This window comes from Aquarana catesbeiana, linkage group LG03 (genome assembly GCF_042186555.1).
Source record: "Aquarana catesbeiana isolate 2022-GZ linkage group LG03, ASM4218655v1, whole genome shotgun sequence".
In the NCBI taxonomy this organism is placed as follows: Eukaryota; Metazoa; Chordata; class Amphibia; order Anura; family Ranidae; genus Aquarana; species Aquarana catesbeiana.
Genome location: NC_133326.1, coordinates 90,337,474 through 90,361,325, shown reverse-complemented (window position 1 = coordinate 90,361,325; position 23,852 = coordinate 90,337,474). Strand labels below are relative to the sequence as shown.

Sequence of the window (23,852 nt, the reverse complement as noted above, 5' to 3'; positions counted from 1 at the left end):
AACCATGCTCAGGTCTGAATGCAGGCTTAAAATTGTGACGATAATGCAAGAAAACTGGATTACCAAAGCCTCCTGATCTTCATGGTCCCTGCTTTTTACATCACAGAAAGCATTCTTTTAAAGACGTTCCCTGACTCCCCCCAGTCCAATTTTCTCATGACAGATCTGTGCTCAGTTCTAGGTGTCAAGCTGGTAATAGAACAGCTGACACTTAGATCGGTGCTGCAGCTATCTATGGGAATATTTAATGTTTTGATTCCCACACTTTTGTTTTAAATGCTGTAATCTTCTGCAGGATTTTAGTTTAAACAAATTAACTGCCTGGTGGATCTTCAAAACAACTATACTGAGATATATGAATTTTGACAAGTCATGGTACTTGACAAGCTCTCTTTTCTAGGAGCCATAAATAATGGCATTATGTTACTTCTTTCTGCAGCTTTATGCCACAGTTTTATTGCAAAAAAGTAATGGGAGATTGGACTGGGGGGAGTCAGGAACATCTTTTTTAAAAGATTGCTTTCTGTGATGTAAAAAGCAGGGGCCCTGAAGAGATCAATTTTGCATGATGCATCTTAAAGATTCAATGTTACCTAGATCGCTTGTGATCAGAAAGGTTCGGTAATCCAGTTTTCTTGCATTTATTGTCACAATTTTAAGCCTGCATTCACAACTGAGCATGGTATATCACTGATTTGTGGCGGGGGGGTTCAGCCATTTTTCAGGAATTTTTGCATGTGTACGTTTTAGGTGTTCCTTTCTTGTGCTGGGCAGGAGAGCAGTTCTGGATGAGGAGAAGCTCATCAGGTGAAAAAAGTCTCAAGCGTTTACTCATGCTTCCACTGAAGTATATGTGCCAAAAAAAATTGCAAAAAAACCCCAAAAACTCGCATTAGGGCATAGAGCAGGGGAAGGCAACCTCATCGCTCCAGCTGTTCTGGTACTACAAGTCACAAGGGGCATTGCAAGACTGATGGGCACAGGGATGAGTCAGAGGTATGTTGGGATTTGTAGATTCACCACAGCTGGTGTGCCAAGGTTGCCTACCCCTGGTATAGAGTGTACAACTGTGACCAGGAACAAATTAGAAAGAATGGGATTCTGCATGTTAAAGGCCAAGTTCACCTTTTAGGTCATAACACAGGAAGGAGTTGACCTAAAGTCTGTCCAGGAAGTAAGGCAGAAGTAATCAAGCAGTGTTTTGGAACATCCATGAAGACAGTGAGGTAAGCATGCGTATAGTAAATAGTGGTTTTATTTTGGCAAAAGTACATTAATGCTAAAATAAAAAAATAAAAAATATTTAAAAATAAGTTCACTTTTTTTTTCTTAAGTTTTGTCAGGTGTAGGAGAACTACTTTAAGAACACTGAAGCATGATCAGGGGCTAAGATTTTCTGCACAACCCGCTGCATATTGACAATTTTGTGAATCATTTCATTTAAACGGTCTAACAAATTAGACATCATGGCTGTTATCATCGTTTACTGGGTTTTAGAAGCTAAAACCTGGTTCAGACCTTGGTCTCCATGCAGCTACTGGACAGAACTGCAGCACAATAATGTTACTGGCACCCAACAGCACAGAAATGGTCAATGGTGTTGTGGAGTTCAATATCTATGATAATGTCAGTAACCTGCTCTTAGCCCTGCCCCTCCGGGACTCACTGTAGTGCCAGGCTGTGCAGGGGCAGGTGGCTCCAGCTCTCAGCTGCTCGCTGAGAGGCTGAGCCATATATCTGTCAGGCATTTGGGTGGATCCTGGCATTGTCGGGATCCCTGCGGAGCCTGGACTGGCTCTGATGTCAGTGGGCTTTAGCGTAATGTCAGTTGAATCTGGGCCACAGGAGTGGATGACTAAGTACACTCCTGTGACCCACAGAAGTATGGCCAAAAGCACTTTGACCTTATACTTTTTAATGTTTTACTTGCTTGTTTTACTGTTAAAGTGGAAGTAAACCCTCCTATCCTTTTTAGCCAAGGAAGCTGCCATCTTGGCCTCTGTTTTGTTTGCAGTTGCCATGGTGCTTCACATGTGATCAGTTATGACACCAGCCATTTGATTGCTTGACAGTTGAGTTGGGAGCACAAGCAAATGTGACAGCATGCTGGGAATGTAAACGTGTGCTTCAAAAAAAAAAAAAAAACAATTTAAATTGATGGGTTTAGTTCCTCTTTAATTCGCCATGCCACCTAGTTGTGGGGAAAAGAAACTCTCCAGAACTAGCTCTTAATATAACAAAGCAAAACAATCAAAAAGGCACTTATGACCTGCCTAATCCTTGTCACTGAAAACTGATAGCTTTGGTGTTGGTTACTTTTTTAAAATATGTAGTAGCTTAGTATGTGTAAAAAGCATTATTTTTTTTAATTTATAAAGTATGTCCTTTTAACGGTTTAACTTGGTTGTATGTGTTTTTTTGTTTTTTAGATGAGAAATAATAGAGAGAGGTTTTTTCAGAATAAAATGAAGTTCAGAGACAAAAAAGACATCTTGACATTTGAAAAAATGAAGGCACAAAGACTCAGAGAAAATGTTGAACGTCTGCAACGATTACAGAGATATCACAGAGCTGTGGAACTACGAAGGTAATTCTATATATTTCTTTGTATTAAAAAGGCTTTTAAAGTTGTGGGTGTTTTTTTTTTGTTTTTTTTTTGTTTTTTTTGTTTTTTTGTTTTTTTTTTTTTTTGCCAAGTGTTTTTAACCTCTTCAGTCCTGGAAGGATTTACCCACTTCCTAACAGAGCACTTTTTACAATTTGGCTCTGTGCTGCTTTAACTGGTAATTGCATGGTCATGCAATGCTGTACCCTGACGAAATTTGCGTCCTTTTTTTTTTTTTTTTTTCCCACAAATAGAGCTTTCTTTTGGTGGTATTTGATCACCTCTGTGGTTTTTATTTTTTGCAATATAAACCAAAAAAGACCGAAAATTTTGAAAAATTTTATTTTTTGCTATAAAAAAAACAAACTCAATTTTAGTCATATATTTAAGCCAAAAAGCATTTAGCCAGATGTCTCGGGTAAAAAAAAAATTCTTTGCGCAAAAGTTATAGCGTCTACAAACTTTTTTTGGACTTTATGCAGCTTTTAGTTTGACTGCCTATCATTTCTTGAGGCGCTAAAATGGCAGGGCAGTTCAAAATGACCCCGTTTTGGAAAGTGGACATCCCTGGGAATTTGTTGAGAGGTTTGTTGAGCACTTTGAATATTTTTTTTTTTTTTTTTTTTTTTTTTGTCACAAGTGATTGAAAAATTACAAAAAAATAGTGGTGTTTGTGCTATCTGGACATATCGGTTACAGAGGCCTTGAAAGGTAGTGAGGCGTAAAATCACAATTTTGCGCCTTTGGAAAGCCTGAAGGCTGTTCTTGGTTTTTGGGGTCCTGTACGCGGCTAGGCTCCCAAAAAGTCTCAATAAAAGCAGTCTAGCGGTTAATTGGCCACTAGGATTGCTTTTACATGAAAGCCGACCGGTGGCTGAAAAGAATGCTAGCAAGATGATACCTAAACCCGCAGGCATCATTCTGGTATAACCGCTAAAATCCAACAACATACCAGTACGTTGCTGGTCCTTGTTGGGCATAATTTATTTATTTTTTATGCAGCTTGTGGGCTGAACGATAAAAAGATAAAAAAGATAAGGTATGCCCGCCATTAGAATACCACCCTGCATCCACCCACTTCTAATGATGGGCATACATGCTTTTTTTTTCTGTGGTGGTGAAATCGCCACCTACATCGCTGGAGTCGCTGATTTACATATCGTGAGAGGAAACGCTGTTGCTGTCAAGATAAATATATCAGTGCTGCAGCTGAATGGCGTACCTGAAAAGAAAATGATGGTTAACAATAAAAAATGGAGCAGAGCAAAAGACAATTTTGGCTTTTTTATTTTACAATATATATATTTTTTTACACTTTTATTTGTAACGGTTCCAGGTTCGGGTCTCTCAAAATGCGGTGGCATCTTTGGAGACCCTGTTAAAGTGTCCTAGTCTGTGCAGTGCTGTATCCTACGCTAATACTCCACTAGTGTTTGGTAGTGTTTGAAACCTTCACAAATGCAAAGACCAGGATGGTCAGGACAGGGAGGGACAATAATAGCGGGTTTCACGCCTATATCCGCGCTTGCTACAGACACGACATCTTCTTTGGGGTGATGGTTTGGTAGAGGTACCGGGGAGGACATGCGGAAAATGACTCCCATGCAGCCGGCTTACTGCATTTGCGTTGGCGCACTGTCTGGAAACAGAAGGACTGTGAGGAGCTCTTCCTGGAATTTAAGGAAGGATCCAGTTCCTCCTGACGCTTTGTATAGCACAAGCGTTCAGCAGAGCCAATTGGAATAAGTATGCAGACACTTTTTTTTTTTTTTTTTTTTTTTTTTTTATATATACCAGCGTCTGGCCTTATGGGTAATTAAGTACAGCGCCATCAACTGGTCGTTGAGGTCCACCCCTCCCATATTAAGGTTGTATTCGTGGACAGTGGTTTCTCCACAACACCAGTCGCCATTTGAATTTGGACCGTCATGTCTGCGTGAAGGGAGGACAGACCAAAAACCTTCCGTAAATCCCTCCACTCCGCGAGCAAATTATTACTTCTCAAGCAGGATCTCTCCCCATAAATCGTGGCATACCAAAATCAACAAAGTGATCATAGTAACACACTAAAAACAGCGCTAGTGTTGAGCTAAACGGATAATGTGGCCAACTACACATGCAAAAAAGTCCTTCAAGAGAGAAGAGCAGTAAGAATAATGGTTCAGATAGTGTCCATAGGTGATCAAAGTAGAAAAGTTCAGCGTGCACCTTCCACCGATCCATCCACTTCCACCCTGCGAGAACACACTCCCCTCAGGGGGTCAAACTCACCAGAGCCTAGTAATAATAAGCATCCAAAAAAGGGGAAATCCAAGCTACCAGCCACTGTCAGCTACCCTCCAGAGGAATCCAAGATGGTCAGGGCTCATAAATCACCAAACAACAAAAGATAAAGCGCACATAGCGTAATCCTGTTTATTAAATATAAAGCCCTTCACATCACACAAAGATCCCCCCTTCAAACATTATACGTACATTGTAAAAGCAATCAGAAGAGCATATCACAAGGAAGCATTTAGACACAGCACTTTACCGTAATCAGCTCCAGCCGGTTCCGCTTTCCAGGCACCAATCTCTGACTTCCTGGTTGTAGTACAGGCTGTGGTGGAGCGCAATCGTCACTTCCGGCGTCGTTTGACCCCCTGAGGGGAGTGTGTTCTCACAGGGTGGAAGTGGATGGATCGGTGGAAGGTGCACGCTGAACTTTTCTACTTTGATCACCTATGGACACTATCTGAACCATTATTCTTACTGCTCTTCTCTCTTGAAGGACTTTTTTTGCATGTGTAGTTGGCCACATTATCCGTTTAGCTCAACACTAGCGCTGTTTTTAGTGTGTTACTATGATCACTTTGTTGATTTTGGTATGCCACGATTTATGATGATGTCTCTGCAATTTTAAACGGCTGCTTCTCTGTTTAGTCTTATTTGAGACCTCTGTCACTTAACATTTTAGTGTCATTTTTACATATTTATTTTGTTCCCTGTTTGTCTCTTATTCATTACTGCTCTGGTACTGCTAGGGCACTTGGCGCTGAGTGGTGTATTTTTGGGCCTGTAAATACACCCTTTTACATTTTAGGATCTCTCCCCAGCCTAAGACTGGAATCTACAAGCCGCTGGGGTAAGCCCCGATGATTAGATTGCACAGTGCCACATGCGCCAATTCCATGATCAAACAAGTGACTAAAAAATGGCACGCTTGTGTAATAATTGTCCACATACAAGTGGTACCCCTTTCCGAAATAAGGGTGACACCAAATCCCACACAATCTTTCCAACACTCCCTATGTAGTCTGGGCAGTTCTTGGGCTCCACGTGACTATCTCTTCCCTAGTAAACCTTAAAACTATATGTATAGCTTGTTACCCTGTCACAGAGCTTATACATCTTGACCCCATATCTGGCACGCTTGCTGGGAAGATACTGTTTGAAAGACAAGCGGCCAGAAAACTTAATCAGGGACTCATCAATGCAGTCAACTTGATCCTGTTGGTTGAAGTGGTTTATGAGGGCCCATATTTTGTAGAGCCGATCGTATCCAAGGTCACCCCGAGGACGACAGTTCATTCTCATTGAAGTGCATGAACTGCAAGATCTGCTCATATGGTGCCCTGGCCATGGAGGCAGAGAACACGGGCATATGGTGAGTTGGGTCAGTGGACCGATATGACAGCAACTCACTGTTTTTAGTTATGCCCATGAGGAGGGATAGGCCCAGAAAGGTCTTAAATTCGGAAACCGTAATGGGTTTCCATTCTCTGGCAAGGGTCAACTGGGGATTAGCGGCGATGAATTGATCAGCATACAAATTGCTTTGATCTGCAATAGATTTATAGAGACCTTCCATGAAAAACAGTGAATAAAAATCAAGTTACGTAAAATCAACTGTTTCCACCTGAATTCCAGGTTGGCCAGTGAATGGGGTAAGTACGGGTGCTGCAGAGGTGATGGACTCCCAATTCAGGCCTGTCTTTGTCTTCTTGGTGGCTGCAGGACACTAGTTGGGCTAGCTATCTCACCAGCTTGAACTGCACTTGTGGGACTCACCACGCAGTGCTGGTTTGACTACGACCAGGGTGTACTAGACCTCTGCTTACCAGAACGAGCGGCACTAGTACTGGCTCTCTGCTCCATACGAGAGCCCTGCGGGTTCTTGCACCTCAACAGCAAAACTAGGTCGGGTACGCCTGACCTTGGCAGGTACCACTACTGTCTTCAGAGCTGTTGGAGCCGCTGCTATCTACAGGATCATGTTCTGAGCCCGAATCTGACAGATGGGTGACTTCCTTTTCACTCATCTTTCATACTCAGAAACTTGTAGGCCTCTTCACTAGTATACCTTCGATTGGACATTGTTGCCTCTAAATTTATTGGTGACACTCTCAAAAAAAAAAAAAAGTGACTGCTTCAAACGCTACCAAAAAAATTGTTGGCTTACGCAGGGATCAGGCCTGTCTCTGCAAACGCTGCAGGTGTGTTTTGTGACAGTAATCGATTGATACTGCATTTGGGTAGGCTGGGTGGAGGGGCTAAACACAAGTGCTAGCAGGTATCTGGGCTGATCCTGCTAATGCTGCATTTTTGGGAACCCTAAACTACTGGGGATGCTAATATAGATCAGATATTGATCCGTTCAGACACTATACTACTAAGTGAGGTATATGGTGGGTGTTAGTGCTACTGGCACTAATCTGATGCTGCCTGGGGCGACGCAGACCTTGACTGACGCTAAAACCTAACTGATGTCACCCACCAAGTGTTCGGGGGGGTTAAACCTTTATTTGGTATTATGGCGGTTGCCCATGCGCTATAAAAAAACTAACTAACCAGCGTCACCTGTGACACTAATACGGTGGGGACGGGGTGAAAGTGGTTAACTAGGGGGAAATCAGGGTGTTAAAACCTTTTATTAGATAATATATGGGGGTGAAGAAAAATGGAAAGAGCTGCGCCAGTATGATATAGATATAGAGTGACTCCACACATTGAAAAAAAGTTCCCAACCACCGTATCATAAGCCTGCTTACCAGATAGCAAGCAAAAAGGGTGTTTGGCTGTAACCCAGCCACGGCCTTTAGCTTGCAGTGTTGACCACTGGAAACACACAGGGACCGGACCTTGTAGCTGAAGAACCACCCTAGGCGTCTCTCAAATTCGTAGCCTTCGATTATGTACTCAGAGTGAGCTCAGAAGAAAAAAACTGGCCATAGCGTGATAGTTTTTAACTTTTAATAAAAAATGTAGTATTTCACTTGCATGTAAAAAGATAGTAATCGCATAAAAACAAATGCTGGCTGGCAAACACAGGAGCCCGTCCTCCTCTCAACCAACATGTTGACGTCAGTATGTTCACTCCCATGCGTTTTGTTGTAGGTGACATTTGGATCCCTGTTGAAAACGTCACCTATGACGAAACAGGTCTGGGAGGGCACGTACTGACGTCACCACGTTGTTCGAGAGGACGACGGGCTCCTGTGTCTAGTCTGAACACATGATGAGCAGCCACAATCCTGGGACACAGATGTTTTCTCACAATAAGTTATATTGCCTCTGGTCCACGCTCCGTGTGAATCTCTATATAGACTGTTTAGATCAATAGCCATTTAGATCTGACAAAGAAGCGGAGGCTTTGAAACGTCATCTCCATGTTCTGACATCACTTCCGATGTGACTGAGTTTGTTCCATGCTGGTTCCGAAATGACAAGACGGGGTGTCTAGCCGGTTGTTCCTCTCCGCTTGTGTTAACATCTACACACCACCATCCCCCGGGGACCCGCTGAGTGACCATAGTATTAAACTGTTATATGCCTATTGATCTTTATATTAGTCCCTTTTTAACATGGGGAACTGCTGATCGGGAGTCACTCAGAGGCAATTTTAGCAGAAAGAGAGGTGATATCTGGCTGACGAATATAGAGACCCTGGCAGGGGTATATGCCACAAGCGGATGCGATCTCCATAAAGAGATCAACGCAGTTGGTAAGCGGCAGTCGTTTTCCGGGTGGAGGAATCTTTCTATCCCTAATCACTACCTCTGCGGTGTTTTTCGGTTTTAAGTCACCAATAACCAGTGAACCGAGGACATAGCATACTATGCGATTGGCAACATTGCTCTCTGAGGACTTTCTGCTAATAAGAATTGTACTTGGGACACTCTTGAGATATATAGTGTATCTTATTTAATAGCACTCATGTTTTATTATCATGATGCATATGGTTATCATATAGATTCATGTTAGTATTTATTGGGAGTAATCATATCCTCCATTTGATATAGATATATGTGGATATTCACTATCACCTTTTTTATAGTCTCGTGGCGCAGCTTTTTCATTTTGATACATTGTAATGTAGAGTAAACCATAATACAACCTATGGAAAACGAGTGTATATGCGCTTCCACCATTCCTACATAAAAGCTCTGCCTGGTGCTAAGACCTTGAGGCCTGCTGATGTCTCCAATGTACCAGAATAAGGAAAGGGATGGTCGGCACTTAGGATTACATCCAAAATGGTATTTTGTAAATACATGTACATTGCTGTTACAGCTTTGTACATGCATTTAATAAAGAAATGCTATTTTGGATGTCACCCTGAGTGCCGACCATCCCTGTCCTTATTTCATAACACACCATATGGTTTACTCTGCATATTTGTACGTTGCTCTTGCAAAATAAAATCTAGAGGTCAATTGACTGAGTGCTGACTCATTCATTTGTTTGACGACACTGTCCCCGTTCACGCCTGACAAATTAAATGAAAAGGTGTAATGCTTGATGGATTTGTTACAAAGCAATAAAAACCCAACAGGCATTCTAATTACTCTCCACTCTATCCAAAACTAAAAAATACATTTTTTTTTTTTTTTATACGTCATATTCCTTTTGAAAATTAGTGGTGCACTCGCTGATATGGACATATGTGGGCACACCTTTTATCTACAGCCTCGTAAATGTATGTTTGCAGGGATTTAAGGCACTGTTGATCTTGATGTGTGCTGCTCCCTGTTCTACTTGTGCAAGACACTGACATTGGATTGCAAAGCCCTGTCTCTATAAATATGACCAACTCTGCACAGACACGCAGAACCACTGACTGAGCCGACTTCTGTCCCTCAGGGTACAGCAAGTATAGAGTTACATGTATTTTTGGGGGTCCTGTCACTTTAATGTTTCTTGTACGGGCCAACACCTATCTCAGCTGAGTAGCCACTTCCTGGTGGGTTACGGGCCCAATATTCCTGTCCTTGTAGCATTTGCTCTGCAGTGGCTCCCCTATGGGTGTGATCTAGCTTTGAGTCCGTGCCCCTATTTGGGTTCTCAACGGTTTCAGGTGCACGATCCTCTGTGTCAAATAGTTGCATAGTTGGTATGTCTGTCCAGTTCAATCTGAGTGTGTGTCAAGAGGGGAATTTATTATAGAATTGTAATTACTGACATGTTATGCTTAAAGTAAAACTAAAGGCAAAACTTTTTTTACTTTTGAATAGTGGAGAGAGATTAGAACCCCTGCCAGTTTTTATTGCTTTCTGTGCCCCCGTTAAGGAGATGGATCATCCCTATTTGTCCTTTTTTTTTTTTTTTTTTTTTTTTTTTTTTTTTTCCCCATTGTCATTGAAAGTAAAAGTGAAATAAATCCAAATTTTGGGTTATCCCTAGAAAAGTAAGAGAAAATTTTCCAATAAGTTTTCTGTTTGGCTATTGGACAGGAAGTGAAGGGAAATCTCTAACATGGGACATGGATGGTGAATAAGTATGACAGGTTTTGACCTTCCCTTAGTGCCTGTTCACACTACAGCGACTTGGGATTCGACTTGTCAGACCTCAAGTCGCCCCAAGTTACTGGACATGAGAAATTCCATTGAAATGAATGAGAGCTGTCTTAATGTACACTACTGAAGTCGCTCCGACTTCAGAAAAGGTTCCTGTACTACTTCAAGGCGACTTCTAGCCGACTTGTACCCTGAGATTTCAATGAAAGTTGCCTCCAAGTCAGGTCCTTTATCTTGATGTGATTTGGATCCGACATTACAGGAAGATTACCCAGGAATTCCCTGAAGTTGCTTTGAATTTGCCTCAAAGTTGCCTGGCAAAGTCGTGCCGACTTTCAGATCGCTGTAGTGTGAATCGGCACTTACTCTCTCCAAAATAAAATGATTGGGCTCACCCAAAAAAGGGATTTTAGTCACTGAATACCTCACCAGTATCCCATGGAGAAAAGGTTCTACAAGAAATGGTGTTTATTAGCAGTTGATTCAGCTATGTCCTATTTAATAAGACCCTGCCATTCCCAGGGGATGGTGTCCTGATCTTTAACCAACGACTGAAAGCAAATGTTGCTGGCTAGTAATTCTTCGTCCAGCTGATAGCTTTCCTGTGTGAATATATGTATGAAAGCTGTATTTTGTGTCCATTCAAGGATCTTATTTATCTTATAACTGAAGCCCTGATAAGAGGTGGATTTCTTCTGGCCCCCAAAAGGCATTGCTTTTTATTTTGGACACTTATTTTGGTTGAAACAGGGTTAGGTTATATAAAAAAAAAAAAAAAAAAAAAAAATGTTCCAAGCTTTGAACATCTCATGTAGCACTGTTCAACTTGTCATCTGAAAATGGAAAGCGTGTGGCACAACAGAAAACCTACCAAGACATGGCCGTCCACCTAAACTGACAGGGCGGGCAAGAAATTAGAGAAGCAGTTAAGAGGCCCATGGTAACTCTGGAGGAGCTGCAGAGATCCACTGCTCAGGTGGGAGAATCTGTCCACAGGACATTTTTTAGTTGTGCACTCCACAAATCTGGCCTTTTATGGAAGAGTGGCAAGAAAAAAAGCCATTGTTGAATGACAGCCATTATAAGTTCCGTTTTCAGTTTGAGAAGTCATGTGGGGGGACACAGCAAACATGTAGAAGAAGGTGCACTGGTCCAGTGAGACCAAAATTTTACTTTTTGGCCTAAAAGCAAAACGCTATGTGTGGTGAAAAATTAATACTGTACATCACCCTGAACACACTATCCCCACAGGGAATACAGGGCAATCTTAGAAGAAAACCTGTTAGTCTGCAAAAGACTTGAGGCTGGGGTAGAGGTTCACCTGCTGGCAGGGCAACGACCCTAAACATGCACCCAGAGCTACAATAGAATGGTTTAGATCAAAGCATATTCATATGTTAGAATGGCCTAAAGTCCAGACCTACATCCAATTGAGAATCTGTGGCAAGACTTGAAAATTACTGTTTTCAGATGTTCTCCATCCAATCTAACAGAGCTTGAGGTATTTTGCAAAGAATGGGCAAAAATTTCATTCTACCAGCTTTGCACATCTATAGAGACATACCCCAAAACACTTGCAGCTGTAAGTGCAGTACCTTTCATCATAGGCCTTGTTGACTCCTCTCCAAATGTAGCATTTATGGTTGTGGCCAAAAAGCTCAATTTTGGTCCCATCACTCCAAATGACTTTGTGCCAGGTTTGAGGCTTGTCTCTGTGCTGTTTGGCATATTGTAAGCTGGATACTTTGTGGCGTTTGCTTTCTTCTGGCAACTCGACCATACAGCCCATCTTTCCTCAAGTGCCTCCTTATTGTGCATCTTGAAATGGCCACACCACATGTTTTCAGAGAGCCCCGTATTTCACGTGAAGTTATTTGTGAGTTTATCTTTGCATCCCGAGAAATTTTCCGGGCAGTTGTGGCTGAAATTTTAGTTGGTCTACCTGACCGTGGTTTTGGTTTCAACAGAACCCCTCATTTTCCACTTCTTGATTAGAGTTTGAACACTGCCGATTGGCATTCTCAATTCCTTGGATATCTTTATATCCCTTTCCCGTTTTTATACAGTTCAACTACCTTTTACCACAGATCCTTTGACAATTCTTTTGCTTACCCCATGACTCAGAATCCAGAAACGTCAGTGTAGCACTGGATGAAAGATGCAAAAGTCTGTCAGGAGTCCAGAAACTCATTGACCTTTTATACACACACACACTAATTACAAGCAAACAGGTGACAGGTGGGGATCGTTACCTTTTTAATAGCCATTCAGACCCATTTGTGTCAACTTGTGTGCATGTTATCAGGCCAAAATCACCAGGGTATGTAAACTTTTGATCAGGGTCATTTGGGTAGTTTCTGTTGCCATTATGATTTAGACAGAGTAAACACAATTGATAGATAATAAATGGCTTCAGACAAACACTAACCACGAGTGAAAAAAAGTTTTTGTTATTCATATTCACTGAAAAATGGCCAAGAAGCACACTTATGAGTACATTTATATCCATCACACACACACACACACACCCTATGATTGGGCCACACTCTCTTGTTTGATAGTGTACCAGGAGATCTGCTCACCCATAAATACCCTGATTCATTACTCAGTAATTGCTACACAGCCAGGACCTTGCTGCTATTGTGGGAAATTTAATATTGGTAAATGCTTGGAAGTAAGTAGATGAGGGTCACTCTATATTACTCTATCCCCTTCTTTTTCATAATTAATCAGATCTTGCTGCTTTGCTTGTTATATACACTTCAGCAACAGCCTGTTGTGACATAACCATACACTAGACAAATCATAAATCTACTTTATAATATCACAGTCCAACAAAAAATGCATATATTTTCTGGGCCACGTGGTCTACCCTAAAGGCAATGCTTCAGAATCTGGTGCTTTCCTACAGGCAGTCTCTGCACTGGGGTGGGAGAGGTTTGCACACCTGGGTGCTCTTCATCTCCTGCATGGGAGGCTCTAAGCTGCTTGCTATGAATGCTTCATTTGACTCCCCGATGGGCCAGAAGATTCCTGGAGCTCAAGGTTAGGCAGGTCCTGCACAGTTCCCCTGCCAGGTCCCAGAGACACTCTTTGGGTGTTAAAGTGGATTTTATTTCCATTTTCTTCTGGTGCCCTTTCACTAGTTTTGGGTTGTTTTCACCTTGGGTTCAGTCACCTTATTTAGGCAAGTTTACGGTTTCCCTGCCTCTCAGTTCATGCTCTGTGTTTCTTTAGGTAGAATTAATCTGTTTCTGAAGAGGAAAAAAGCTAATTTTAGGATGGCACTGTTTTGATTTAATGATGTCCAGTGTTAAGCAAACATAACCAAGCTTCCCCTTTTCTTTTAAGACGCAGGGACATGGCAGAGAGGGAGCGGCGGGAAAGAGAGCGTGTAAGAATAATGCGAGAGCGTGAAGAACTTGACCACCTACAGAGGGAGCGTGAAAGACTTGAAATAGAAAGACAGAAGTTGGAACGTGAGCGAATGGAGCGAGAGCGCCTGGAAAGAGAGCGTATTCGAATTGAGCAGGTAAGTGCATTTCATACTTTTTTTTTTTTTTTTTTTTTTTTTTTTTTTTTTTGTTAGATGTCAGAACATTTGGAATAGTTTGGCCGAACAAAGATTTGTCACAATGCAAATAATTCTGTAGCTTCTCTAATTAAAACTACGGTTCCCAGCCTCAGGGACTTTAAACTAGGTTTATTAAAGTTGAACCCCTTTAGTTCCTGTATGAAGGAAAGCCATTATAGTAGCACGTATACTGCCAACTATGATTTAAAGTAAGCCTTCCTTGGGCTGCCATTGCCAGTCCTCTTCTGAAGATTCTGGTTGTCTGGTTGTACACAACTGTATTCTCTAAAATTTTTGATTTGGTGACCTGGGGCTATCATGCATATTTAAAGTGATCATAAAGGAACATTTTTTTTTTTTAATTTTTTTTGTCATACATCACTGTGCAGCTCCATTTTGCAGAGTGGCCCCAAACATCCTCTTTCAGATCGCTGGGGTCCCCTGGCCGCTCCTCCCCGCACGGATTTGATTGACAGCAGCGGGAGCCAATGGCTGCGCTGCTATCACTCTAGCCAATCGGGACACGAGACACTGGCTAGAGCTTGTGTGCTCGTTCCCGGCGTGAGAAAGAGGTTTCAGGTAAGTAAAATGGGGGCACTGGGTGGCTGCTGCATTCAAGACGTTTTTCACCTCAATGCATTGAGGTGACAAACCACAAAGGTTAACAACCCCTACAACAAGTCAAATGTTTTTTGCATGCTTGCTTCATGTAGCGGTCACAACGTTTTAAAGTAAAAGGTCAGTGGATCAGCCAGGAATCTAGCCTCTACAGAATAAGTAGAAATGGCAGCCTCTGACTCCTGCAAGAACTACGTGAACTGCTATTACTCATCTTGTGTTATTTGTTAGCTTAAATTTAGACTCGCTGAACTTGTAACAATTTACAATGAATATAAAAAGTCTACACACCCCCTGTTAACCACTTAAGGACCAGAAGGTTTTCCCCCTTAATGACCAGGCCATTTTTCGCTTTACCTGACAATTGCGCGATCATGCGATGCTGTACCTAAACAAAATTGACGTCCCCCCAACAAATAGAGCTTTCTTTTGGTGGTATTTGATCACCTCTGCATTTTTTTATTTTTCCCTAATAGTCTTTCTGGACAGCCACCTGAGACCTTGTAGGAAACACTGCGCCAGCCTTCTTTAAATTTTCGTCCTCGGTTATTTGTTTTAACTCCAGAGGGGAGACACCACCTTGAACCAAGCCAGGAGAGCCAGGGAGGCTCTAGCGGCAAGTCCTGAAAGGGGGCAGATGCTCTTTGGACAGGCCAGGTGACACGTTCTTGGTGAAGATCGCCACCCCGCATCCCTGAGGGCAGATGGAGGTCGGGTGGGCTCCCGTTTTCACTACCTAGTGCAGTAGATGGAAGTGCAGGCCCAGTCAGCGGTTCCAGACTGGCAGCAGCACACAGTAGTGCAGGGACCACGCTGGGCTATGGGATCGCACGGAAGCCGGGTGACGTCGCATCCGGCGGAAGGGGCGGGCACTTCTGGTTGACCCGCAGCAACTGGTGAGGCAAGCCTACCTGAAAAGGCTGCACACCTGCAGTTTACTGCAGAGGGTTAATGTAAAGTAGTACTTTAATGCCTATGGGGTTTTTTCATGTCTTTCAGAACAAAACAGACAAACCCAGACCCCCTCATAGTTCTAAGAGGAGGTGCCCCTCCTGTAAGACTACACTTAGGGACTCCTGGGGAAAAAAACTCTGTAAAGAATGTATTAAATTAGTACAGGAACATACCACTGAGCAGGGCAGTGAACTAGTGGCATCAGTAAAAACTTTCTAGCACATTTTTGAATCCTTTTTTTTTTTTTTTTTTTTTTTTTTTTTTTTTTTAAAACCTTTTTTGAAGGGTTTCAGATCCCGCAGCTTCAGAGTGCTCCTCCAACGCAGCAGGTAGCGTTACCAAAAACAAAAGTGTTACCATTCACTAGTGCAGGCCCTCCAGTCGTTTCCAGGAAAGAGGCTGATGAGGAGCCAGACAGTTCAGCCTCCGGCTCCTAAGAATCAGAGGGAGAAGCTCTGGAAGGGGATTCCAGAAAGCCATCCCAATACAAACTGTCACTGGAAGAGGGGAACAATCTCTTGGGGGGCCATTTATACCACGTTAGCAAATAGAAAAGGAACCCCTACAATCTCTACATGACCAAATGTATGAGGGCCTAAGGGAACAGGAAAAGAAGAATTTTCAAGTACATGGGGTTTTAGTAGAGGCAATTAAAAAAAAAAAAAAAAAAAAAAAATGTAAGGACCCAGAAAGGAAACCATTTTTTTCCAAAAGCATTAAAAAGAGGGTTTCCATTTACAGATGATCTGGCGTCAGTTTGGTGTAAGACCCCAAAACTAGACGCAGGTTTCTCCCAAGTCTCGAGGCACACAGACTAGGCCTTCTGTCCTGTCTGAGGGAATGGACAAAAGGATGGACTCCCTCTTAAGTCGTGGGACTCCGGTGGGAAGCCTAAAACCAGCTATGGCAGTAACTGTAGTAGCCTGAAATGTAAAGTTTTGGCTGACTCAGATACAGGCCCGCTTTGAGGAGAGAACTGCAAAAGAACAGATTCTATCCTCTTATCCCATGCTCCTGCGAGGCATCGCTTATATCGCAGATGCTTCAGTGGAATCGGTACGGATGCCAGCCAGATCCTCCGCTTTATACAATTCCGTAAGAAGAGCCCCGTGGTTAAAGACATGGCAGGGAGACTGCTCATCTAAAGCCAAACTTTGCGGGATCCCATTTACACGGGACTTGCTGTTTGGACCAGGGTTGGAGAAAGTGCTAGATTGCACGGCGGACAAGAAAAAAAGCATTTCCGCTGAAGCGTAAATCAGCCTGGGGACAGCCACAGCAAAATAGGCTAAGTAAGAGGGGACACAAGCTTTCCGCTTTAGAGCACCCAAGGCCGAAAACCAAAAAAGACCTTGGCTACAGAGAGGCAAAGGAGGGGCAGTTTTTCGTCCTTAAGCCTGCAACAGACAATGACAAACCAGTCACTGGTGGGGGGGGGGGAGACTGGGGGCCTTCATCTCACAATGGAAAAACATATCCTCCAATCAGTTCATATTGAGAACAATAGGAAACTGGTATCACTTGGGGGTTCTCAAGATCACCCCCAAACAGGTTTTACATCACCGCACTCCTGAAAAACAAGAGTTGCCAAAAATTTCTAAAATTATCAATAAGAACAAAGAAGGAAACCATGCACCTTCAATTTCAGGCTCTACACTTCGGCCTTTCCTCTTCACCCTGAATTTTTACAAAAATCCTGGCAGAGTCCCTGGCAACACTTCAAGGGCGAGTCAAGGGCATATCCATCATCGCCTATCTAGACAATCTTCTCTTTGCAAACTCTCCCGTGAAATTACTAGAGAACCTGAAGTGCACACACATTCCTTGAAAATCTAGGTTGGTAAGAAAAATCCAACCCAAACACCACTCAGCAAATAATAATCTTTGGGTACATACTAGACTTAGCGCAACAAAAAGTGTTTCTACCCAGGGAGAAGATACAAAAGATCAAAGAGGCGAAAGCATTACAGGACAATCAACCATGCTCAATAAGGCAAATAATGTCAACATTAGGATTACTAACCTCAGCAATCCTGGAACCTGGCCGCTTGGTTTCTGAGGAGCAGCTGGTAAAAGCAAAAGGATTCTCAAACCGCTTAATTGATGCACTGCTTTAAAGCAGGAGAATGGACAGTCGCACCATTTACCAGAGGGTATGGAAATGTTTTAACAAATGGTGTACAGAGAAACCCCTTTAAAACACAGTTCAGTGGCAGTTTTAGAGTTCCTGCAGAGTTGAGCAGATAAAGGTTTAAGCCTCAGCTCATTGAAAAGCTAAGTTTCAGCGCTGTCCTTGTATCGTGAATGAAAACTAGCGTCCAATCCATGAATAATTAGGCTCTTTAAATCCTTGAGTAGGCAGAGACCGATACAAAGTCCAGCCTTCCCAAAATGTGACCTGTCATTAGTGTTACAAACTATGACAGCGGTCCCTTTTGAGCCACAGGAAAATTGAAGTTTGAAGATGCTGACACTTGGTAGCAATTCCTACAGCTATAAGGGCCTGTGAGATGGCTCTATCAGTTAGACCCCCCTTTTTTTCAGATTTTCCCAGATTGCATAGTTTTTAAGATGGATCCAGCTTTTTTGCCTAAAGTGGCCTCAAAAGTTCAGAGGCTAAGATATTATTTTAACTTAATTTTGCACAAATCCATCCAGGGATCAAGAAATTAAGTTCCATTTGTTAGATGTCAGATTATGCATCCTACATTATTAGAATTAAACAAAAGCCCTTAGACAGATTCCTTATTTATTCTAATTTCAGGGGCCAGGAAAGGGCACAAGCCTCAAAACGCACCATAGCCAGGTGGCTAAGAGGCTATTGGTCAGGCTTATAAGTTAGAAGGCATGCACATCCCAGAGGCCATCAGGCAACGCTCCACAAGATCAGTGGCAGCATCGCAGGCAGAGAGAACTGAAGCAACACCAGCACAGATCTGTAAAGCGGCAACATTGTCTAGCTTCGCCACTGTAAGACACTATAGAGTGGATCTTTGGTCTGCAAAGGATCAGACCTTTAGACTCGAGGTCTTACAAGCCATAGTCCCACCCTAAGGGTAAGTGCTCAATTATCCTCGCAGGTGGATGTCCTGAAAGACGATTAGGGGAAGAAAAATGAAGTTACTTGCTGGTAACATTCTTTTCCCGGAGTCTTTCAGGACAGCACAGGTACCCACCAAATGTATAAAATACTTGGTTTCATTACAGGAAATGTTATATAGTTTGACTATATTTATCGTATGTTCTCTTGTCTCCACAGCAGACTGGAGATGCTCTTTTAAACTATAGCCCCTAAAGCGGCCGCCGTACAGCTACGGCGATTTGCACAGGGGAGCCAACCTGCCGCTGTTTAACGATGGCGGCTGGTCAGGTATTAGTTAAAATGTCAGGTTTCTGTGATGCAAAAAAATTAGACAAAGATGAATCTTTTTTTTTTTTTTTTTTTTTTTGACGTTTTTCCACCTTTTTAATGTGACCTATAAAACTCCATTGAAAGACTAACTGAAATGTTTTAGTGGGGCGAATAAAAAAAAACTAATGTGGTTGCATAAGTGTGCACACCCTCTTATAACGGGGGATGTAGCTGTGTTCAGAATTAGGCAATCACGTTCAAACTCATGTTAGGCTACTTTCACACTGAGGCGCTTTACAGGCGCTACAGTGCTAAAAATAACGCCTGTAAATGGCCTCTCCTGTCTCTGTAAAAAAAAATCCTGCTAGCCGCATCTTTGCAGCGCTGAAGGATCTGTGTATATACCGCTCCTAAAGCACCCCTGCCCACTGAAAACAATGCGGCAGCGCCGGCTAACCGCCGCGGCAATTTGCGGGAGGTTTCAACCCTTTTTCGGTGGCTAGCAGGGGTTAAAAGCGCCCCGCTAGTGGCCGGATAGCGCCGCCGAAACAACTGTAAAGTGGCGCTAAATAATAGCGCCACTTTACAGCCAATGCCCGCCCCAGTGTGAAAGTAGCTTTAAATAGAAGTCAATACACACCTGCCATCATTTAAAGTGCCTCTGATTAACCCCAAATAAAGTTTAGCTGTTCTAGTAGGTTTTTCTTGACATTTTCTTTGATTCTTTGGAAGCTCTCTGCAGACCATGGCTTTTGCTGTAGGATGCAACCGAGGGATCTCATTGTTAAAAGTTAATGGTCAGAAGGGTACAAAAGAATTTCCAAGGCATTAGATATACCATGGAACATGGTGAAGACTGCCATCAAGTAGAGAAAATATGGCACACAGTGACATTACCAAGAACTGGACGTCCTCCAAAATTGATGGAAGACTATAAGAAAACTGGTCAGTTAGGCTGCCAAGAGGCCTACAGCAACATTTAAATGAGCTGCAGGATAATCTGCAAATATTGGCTGTGTGGTAAATGTGACAACAATCTCCCAACAATCTCTCTTCATGTGTCTGGGCTATAAGGTAGAGTGGCAAGACGTAAGCCCTTTCTTACAAAGAATAACCTCCAATCCCAGCTAAATTTTGCAAAAACACATCTGAAGTCTCCCAAAAGCAGGTGAGAAAATGTGTTATCTAATGAAACCAAGGTTGAACATTTTAGCCATAATTATGAAATAGGTTTGGCGCAAAAACGCTGCACATCGCCAAAAGAACATACCCACAGTGAAGCATGGTGGTGGCAGCATCATGCTTTGGGGCTGTTTTTATTCAGCTGGAGCAGGGGCCTTAGTTGAGGTAGAGGGAATTATGAATGGTTCCAAATACAAGTTAATATTGGCACATTTACCTTCAGGCTAATGCTACAAAGCTGAACATGAAGAGGAACTTAATCTTTCAGCATAACCACGACCCAAAGCATACATCCAAATCAAGAAAGGAATGGCTTCATCGGATTCAAGTTTTGGAATGGCCCAGCCATAGCCTGGACATGATTGAAAATCTGGTGGGGTGATCTGAAGAGGGCTGTGTACAGGAGATTCCCTCGCAATCTGACAGATTTGGAATGTTTTTGCGAAGAAGAGTAGGCAAATATTGCTAAGTCAAGATGTGCCATACCCAAAAAGACTGAATGTTGTAATAAAATCAAAAGGTGCTTCAACAAAGTATTAGTGTAAGGGTGTGCACACTTGTGCAACCATACACTGGGAGGGTATCCATTCACAAATGCCTCTATCAGATATGGAGAAACCCATCGTACTTCCCCCTACAATGGCTCCACTAAGGGTTAGCTTGTTTCTGAATCCTTGCTTTTGTCTGGTTTTTCCACTTTTTCAGGGGCACATTCTTCAAATTCCTTTTTGTTTCTAGTAATTTTCAGAGGCCGTTTGTTTGCATAAGCAGCTCCCAGGCATTATCATTGCTTTGGAACACCTGGGACACATGCAAGGGTTGTCTCCATCTCCCCCGACACCACCCCATATGCATGAGGAAGGCATGTTGGAGGAAGATCTAGTGGATGTTGGTGAGGATCAGGAAACCTTTGGCTAAATCCTCTCAGCAAGAGTCTCGAAGTTTAGGGCTGTCTGTCACAAAAGACTATATGGTAGGCTTCCTGGCCAAGATACGCACAAATTCAACCCCTTTGACTGCCTAGCACATGTTCAGTAGCAAAAGTGTGGGCTGCAACGCCTACACGCCACACATTTGTATCATTGGGGAGCAAAAGTTTCGGTCCTGAGAACACGGTAACCATGCTCTCGGCAGAGACTGAGCTGTGAAAGGCAGCTCATGGCCACTACTAATAATCTGTAGCAGGCTTGAAGAACTCCTGACGATGTGACCTTTCTGTCACTGCCACAGTCATGTGATCAACCTTACTTCTTAAAAAGACGCGCGGGTGGTAAGTTGCCACTTTTAGAGTTCTTATAGCTACTCGATTTGGGTCCTGGCAGCTGCTTAGGAATCCAACCTTTTTTTTTTTTTTTTTTTTTTTTTCCCTGTACATCCTCGTTTGCAACAAGTGATGTATGCAAAATGCGTTTCCACAAATTCCTGCTTGCACAAAAATCGAAACTGAGTCTACCAGATTGGTCAATTGCTTCATGTCAGCGGTGCTGGAGCACTGCAATGGTGGGTTTCCACAAAGATGCTGGATTATGGAAATTCTTGGAAGGTTTTGACAGCTGAGTCCAGCTTGCTGGGCTCAGGTCTTCTTGAGAACGTATTGGTTCAGGAAACTTGGTCGTTAGAATAGAAGTTGTCAATCAACATCCTGTGACCAGGTGATTCAGCTAGCCCAAGTGCATTGCTCTGCCTGTCTTCAGGGTCTGCCTATTAGGGTGATGTCTGATAATGCCATGTCTGTGGCATACATCAACAATCAAGGAAGGACAAGAAGTCAAGCTGCTCAAGAGGTAGCGGATTTGATCTTTTCCTAGATGGATTTCTGTGGCAAACACATTTTGGTCAAAGAATTTGATCATGTCTCTTTACTGGATTGTTAGAAGTTTATCTTCCCAAGGCAAAATACGCCACTTTTCATAATCGTGCTTTAGAGTCCATTCACACTTGACTTTGGACATCAAAATGACATTACATATCGCACAACATTTATTTCAGTGGCACCTGTTCAAATTACTGCAACTTTGAAAAGGTGCCTGCACTACTTTAGTGTGATGCTTGATGTAACTTTGACACATTAATGGAAAGTCGAATCAAAATTGCACCAAAAGTCACACGGGTAATCATGCGAATTTGGAGGCGCGCTAATGTGGAAAGAGCCTTATTCATGCATCAGTTTTCGACGGCACCTATATTTGTGAGCAAATTTTCAAGGATGGAGCACACAAAGGGCAAAATTAGAACCAAAATATCTGAAGAGTACCTCGAATTGCTACTACATCCATCAAACCGGATATTGATGGGTTAGTTTATCAAAAGCCGTGTCAAATATCACACTAGTTTGTTACCCTTATCTTTATTTTTTTTAAAAAGACTAAAAATTAAATTTATTACTCAGGTACATTATCTATCTCTATCTATCTTAGTGATTAACTTGTGATCTGCCCGTCTTTGTGCTAATCAGCTATCCTTATTGTTGGGGTGTTTTATGTGTAGCCCAAGACCATTTATCGTCTAGTGTGGCACAGGAACGGCAAAAGGTTGGGCCTTGTTCTGTAAGCACTATGTATACCATGGTACCTTGCTACCTGCAAACAGTGATTTGCTGTACTGACTCTGCCTCCCATAATTCATCCACACAGCTCCTCTAGTTCAGAAAGCAGGCTGTGTGAATTCTGTGACAAAGCAGTGCCTGCACAAAGGGCATATTGGACATGTGTCACAAAACGGAAAATTGAATACTTGCCTTTCCGTAATTTTCCTTTCCTGGTGCCTACCCATGGCAGCATACCAATGGTTGGTTGCTCCGCCCGCGACCAACCCACAGGACCACTTTAACTCTATAAATAAGAGTTGTTCCTCCCCGCCGGCATTTTTGTAACTAGATCTCAGAATACTAAGGATTATTGAAGGGAGGGTGTATACTGCCATGGGTAGGCACCAGGAAAGGAAAATTACGGAAAGGTAAGTATTCAATTTTCCGTTTTCCTTGTGCCTCCATGGCAGCATACCAATGGTAAATAACTTGCTTACAGGGAGGGTACTGCAATAAGAAATTTAATGAAAAACTACAGCCTTGATATCTGCAAGGTTCTTCCCCAAATTCCCGGGAAGTAAGAACCGCTGGGTCTACACTATAGTGAGACATGAAAGTGTTGAATGACGACCAACTAGCTGCTCGGCAAATTGTCTCAGGGGAGACCCGTGCCAATGCTGCCTAAGAGGAGGCCATTCCCCGAGTGGAATGCGCGTTGACCGCATCTGGAACTGTTAGACCACTAGCCCGATAGGCCCTTTTAATTAATTTTACGATCCAGCTTGCCGAGGTCGTCTTGGATGCTGCCATTCCCTTTCTGGTGCCTTTTGGGATGACAAACAGTCTTTGATCTTTGCGAAATTGTTGTGTTGAATTTAGATAGAGTCTCAGGGATCTGGCTACATCTAACTCGTGTAATCTTGAGAACTCTGTATCTTCTCCAAATGCTGGGAGAACTCATTCCTGGTTAGATGGTAGAGAGAAGGCACTTTAGGAATGAATTGATGAATGGGTTGCAAAACCACCCTGTCCGGGAAGAAGGTGATGTAAGGTTCCTGTGATCCTAGGGCTTGGATTTCTGATACTCTGCGAGCCAAGGTGATGGTAATCACGAACACTGCTTTCAAGGAAATGTCCTCTAGGGTGCAATCTTCTGTGGGAGCAAAGGGAGGTTTTGATAGGACATCAAGAACAATCAAGTCCCATTTTGGGTATAGTTTTTCCTGGGAGGTCGCAATCTCAGGACTGCCTTCAAAAAGCGTTTG

General features: G+C 42.8%; 1 protein-coding gene across 5 annotated transcripts in view; it reads left to right on the top strand.

Moving 5' to 3' along the window:
• The window catches only part of SLTM (SAFB like transcription modulator), a 214,329-nt gene that overhangs the window by 165,707 nt on the left and 24,770 nt on the right, over positions 1-23,852 (top strand). For all 5 annotated transcript variants that reach the window (XM_073618821.1, XM_073618819.1, XM_073618818.1 and 2 more), the window contains 2 exons: positions 2,430-2,587; positions 13,732-13,912. In XM_073618821.1, coding sequence (XP_073474922.1) covers positions 2,430-2,587; positions 13,732-13,912 — 339 coding nt within the window. The remainder of the gene's footprint in view (positions 1-2,429; positions 2,588-13,731; positions 13,913-23,852) is intronic.